Genomic DNA, 4616 nt, shown 5'->3' with positions numbered 1-4616 from the left:
AACCTGTTCTTATTTAATTTTACGATCGAGCAACCTAACGACTTAAATCATCACCGAGGCGAGTTCATATCATAATTGAGACCTAATATGATGGTTAATGAGTGAGTGGATTCGCTTATTAGGCAAGTGTGTTTCTCATGCAAGGCCCTTATGCCTACTATTCAAGATTACTGACATGGGCAATTATGGTAAGGTGTAACAAATCTAAAACTCAAGTTTATCAGTTATTCAACCAAAAATCTTGAGTGAAATCCATTTCGGACACCCTGAAGTTTTGATTTTTGGTACACGACTAAACTGCTGTAGTTAATGGATAAGAGTGGAATGTCTTGAGGGATAAAGTATAACACAATCAAGAAATATTGAATGTAGTGGTAAGCGTGTTACATTATTTAAGTGTTGAATGTAGTATTAAACGCATTACATTCTTTTAAATAAAATGTAGGTTAGAACATTAAATATAATATTATTGAGAAAATGGTAAATAAGTTAACTCTCCTTTAAAATTAAAAATAAAATAGAGTTCTACTAAAGAGAATTCTGTACTTATGTTCATTGCAAAACTTTGGTCGATGAACTCAATGTGCCAATTTCAAGGGAAAGGGTAGCGCATAAAAACAACCCTATATACAGGTTCAGAAATGTGGTGTTTAAAAAGGCTTCAACATGCATAACATACCTGGACCGTCCACATCCAGAAATTCAGTAGTCCTTTCCTCTGTTGAAGCTGGTCCATTGCTACAGCTTATCTTAAACGCAGGATAACAGAATCTACCTTTTTTTTTGCAAAACCTGCAAGAATAACAAATTCCGCTTGCGAAGAAAGAATTATTGCCCTGCAATTCTAACTGAACAAGGGTGACAAAACTGCATCAACAGTATAAGTTACTCCAAACTGCATTAAGGGAAAAAATATTTAAGAGGTGATACTACTACGCTGAAATAGATAGGGAACATAGGGAACACAAGCTCACACTGAGGCAATCATATTAAACACAAGACAGTTGCTTAATTAATAAAATAAAATAAGAAGGAACAATACAGCATGTAATGCTCACAACCTTGATGTAGTTTCTCACTAGCATAATGCAGCTAGGCAAAATTAACACGCTTAAAATATCCACCATGAACAGCGGGGTATTCCAGAAAATAAACTTTAGAAAGCTATACCCAAGTCCATTGCACAAGAACCAAGATCAGCATGCTGGGAATTGATAGTGTTGCTTTTCTGAAGCACACAAGAGAAGAGGAAAGCACAGAGCATCTTGGAAGGATTGGTATGACAGAACAACTTTACCAAGTATTTTTCTTTAAAAAGATGACAATGCAAAAAAAAGAAAAAGAAAAAGTAATCTTCATAAAATCAAAAGGCAATAAAAGACTTCAATCAGGATTAAATGACAGAATTAGCTCAACAAGATCATATTCCTTTTACAGCGGAATACAAAGCAGAACAGAAATAATTTCTGTTTTAGCAGTGCAACTCAGCCACGACTAAAAATGCAAGACAAGAGAATGAAAGGCATATATATACGGACTCTTATTGAACAACCAAAAAGGAAAAATTAAGACCAGCAAACCTATCAGTGTTCTCTTCTACCAAGTACTTCAATTTCATTGTACATGTGAGATTTCATCAATGAGAACTCTTCTTACATGCTTAAGAGAGCAAACATACGGTTTCTTCATCCCATAAGCTAACTTAAACATAAATTTTGCATTTCATCCAGCGATTACAACGTAGTCCTAAGAGTTTACCAACAAAACGAACTGTTTCATTCATCTTGTTATCCCTAAGGCAGAATCTTAACAAAGAAGCAGAAGTATACACCATTTGCAACTAGGAAATAATTCTGAACACAGAACAACTAAAGAAACAAGAAGCAAATTTACTCAGAAATTTGATTATACAATAAAAACACAAAGCAGGACGTTGGGACCAAAGGGCCAACTCCATATCCTTCTTTACACTACACTGATATATGCGGTGATAAATACAAGAAAATCTGTTCTTTTTTTCTTTTTTTGGTTTCCTTCTTATCCTTCTTTATCTTTGTAGCGCATGCCTCAAATCTTTCTTCATTTCTTCTCCATCTTCATCATCTTTTCACTTATCTTTCGTCTTCATGACCGTCGAGTTCCTTCCGTAGCCCAAAGCAAAACACATTTGCAAGTTATACATTCCAGAATTACAGTTTAAATCATCCCAACCCTACAACAGACCTTTTACTCGGTATTATTTCCCCTTCCCAAAGAGCCAAGCCCTTCAGTTCGGCTACGAACAATCCTATGAAACACCTCCCTAACCTGCTTTTCCAGCGGTTCTAGACCTTCCTTCATTGCATCAAAAACCTGCCCCAGTTCCTTCACTCTCTGTCTAACCTCCATTTCCTTCTCCTCACCCAACGGAAACTGCACAGTATCAGTCAATTCACCCAACAACCGCGTACACTTCTCCATCTGATAAATTTCCCTCAACAGTGCACAAGCATTTTTCCTATCCCTCTTCTTCGACTCCTCCAGAATCCTCTCATGCAAAGAAAGTAATGGAGCAGCCCATGAAAAGTGCCTGGGAACATAAAAATGAACTTGCAAACCGCGATCTTGACATGGTATAGCAGCCACCAACGCCCACATTACAAACAACAAAACACAACCCATTGTGTAAACAGGCATTACAAGTCCATTAGTAGCTACAACATCACTCCCTCGAGGAACGGCCAAGTTGTTCCCAATCGCCAGGAGCTGCCTCGCAGCAGACCAAGACCTTGAAACGCTCCAAGACAAGGACCTGAAATGCCCCAAAGGACGGTGGTGATGATCCTTGGAGTGACTGGTGCTATTATTGATTCTTCCAAATGAACGATTCCTATGAGACAAAGCTTGACCGGAATCTTTCTCATCAAGCATCCCAATTGCTAAATCTATCAAGGCTTTTTTAGCCCGACGAAATTGCCCTTCTCCTAGGGCTCTCTGACAACAATTATTATTAGGAATACCATTATTATCACCCAAAGCGCAAAGCACTATTTCAAGAAGCTTCTGCCATTGCTTGATCTGCTCAATTCCGTCGCGAATTGCATTACACACATCAAGCGCCTTAACTGTACGCTCGTAGTATTCGGCAATCAGACGGTCCATGGGAGGTTTGATCACTTGAGCTTTGTTGTTAAAAAGGATAAGCCTAAACTCCTCTTGACAACAAAGAAAAACATTGAGCAGTTTCCGAACCCACGGAAGAGAAAGCAATTCATCAGGAGGTACAGAAGCTAAATTGTGAAACCGGTCAGCTACTTGCCTTTGGAAAGACCCGAGCTCGAAATCGTGCGAGGCTGACCCGTCGTTTGGCGACTCCATGGCGTGTACCTGATCCCTCTTCATGGATAATAACGAATGCCCAATAATATTCAACGGTGTCGAACTTCCTTGATAATCCGTGGCGGGCATTCTCACATCGAACAATGATAATATAATTTCTCAAAAAAAAGAACAAAGAAAATTTCAGGCTTGGAATTTAATTTTAATTGGACTGTATATATATGTTCAAAATTGGACTGAAGAATATTTGGGAGAGAACAAGTTCGAAGAGATTTGAAATGAGATGATGAGACAATTGTAGAAACCCTAGCAAGGAGACGGCATTTTATTGGGGATTTTTGGACCGCGTTTTATGGTAGTTGGGAGAAACAAAGCGTTAAGAGACTGACCGAGAGGCAACAGAAGTAATTAGTAAAAAAATGCTGTTCCTTATTCCTTTTTACATTAATTATATGATCGGCACTGAACTAAGTGAAGCAATTGAATAAGAATTCTGGAAAAACACAAGAAGAGAAGGAAAGAAAGATTTTTTTTTTTTTTTAATTTGGAAAAGGAATGAGGGATATTATCGGAGCACTTTCAAGCTTAAATTAAACTTGATTTTCAATAAAATATCATTTGATAATTTCATAAAATTTCTTAAAACAATTCTAAATATTTAAGAAATAATCAAATGTGATTAGAATTCATTTCAAGCTACTAAGTACTAATCGGGACATGTCCAAATTTTAAAACAAATGTTCGAAATTCTTCGAGTTAAATCGAGGTCGTTTGAAGGCTTTAAAATCATCTTAAATTATTTAAAAACCTTCCATAAGCAATTGAAGGAATTTGAGATCAAGCGTGAGCCTCGTAGGGCTCATCAAAATAGTGCAGTGACTATCAATCCCGAAGGTCTAAGTAGCGATACCTAATCCCTATTAGCATTTTACATTCTACCAAACTTGGCATTAATGCCTAAGGTTAGGATATCGAACTTCGGACCCCTAAAGTTGAAAAATAGTCTAAAAACATTTAAAAATCATGCATAAACATATTTATATCATTTCCATATGCTCCAAAGCATTATAAACCAATTTCAAATCACATTTAAACTTACGAAGTAAATCATGGAATAAAGCTCGAGTAAAAACACATAAATGGCTTGAATTACAAACCAAAGTTTCACAAATTCAAATCCAAACCATGTTTTAATGTACATGTCATAAATTTGATGCAAAGAACAATCAATTACTAATTTACAAACTGTAAAATCTCAATCAGTGATGCAATGCTCCCAAGTCAAAGTCTACACTTTT

General features: G+C 36.7%; 1 protein-coding gene across 1 annotated transcript; it reads right to left on the bottom strand.

The window, feature by feature from the left end:
* Window positions 1–1753: 1753 nt before the first annotated feature.
* On the bottom strand, window positions 1754–4173 carry LOC108461681 (protein ROH1-like). The gene has a single exon (XM_017761591.2). It carries the CDS (start codon window positions 3445–3447, stop codon window positions 2227–2229), a length of 1221 nt encoding a protein of 406 aa, XP_017617080.1. The 5' UTR covers window positions 3448–4173; the 3' UTR covers window positions 1754–2226.
* Between the last annotated feature and the right edge of the window lie 443 nt (window positions 4174–4616).

This window comes from Gossypium arboreum, chromosome 2 (genome assembly GCF_025698485.1).
Source record: "Gossypium arboreum isolate Shixiya-1 chromosome 2, ASM2569848v2, whole genome shotgun sequence".
Classification (NCBI taxonomy): Eukaryota; Viridiplantae; Streptophyta; class Magnoliopsida; order Malvales; family Malvaceae; genus Gossypium; species Gossypium arboreum.
The sequence above is the reverse complement of the archived record's forward strand: the minus strand, read 5'-3'. Positions and strand labels throughout refer to the sequence as shown.

Bases quoted from the DNA above. Each gene is read 5' to 3' on its own strand.
- LOC108461681 (XM_017761591.2), bottom strand. From the start codon at position 3,447: ATGCCCGCCACGGATTATCAAGGAAGTTCGACACCGTTGAATATTATT.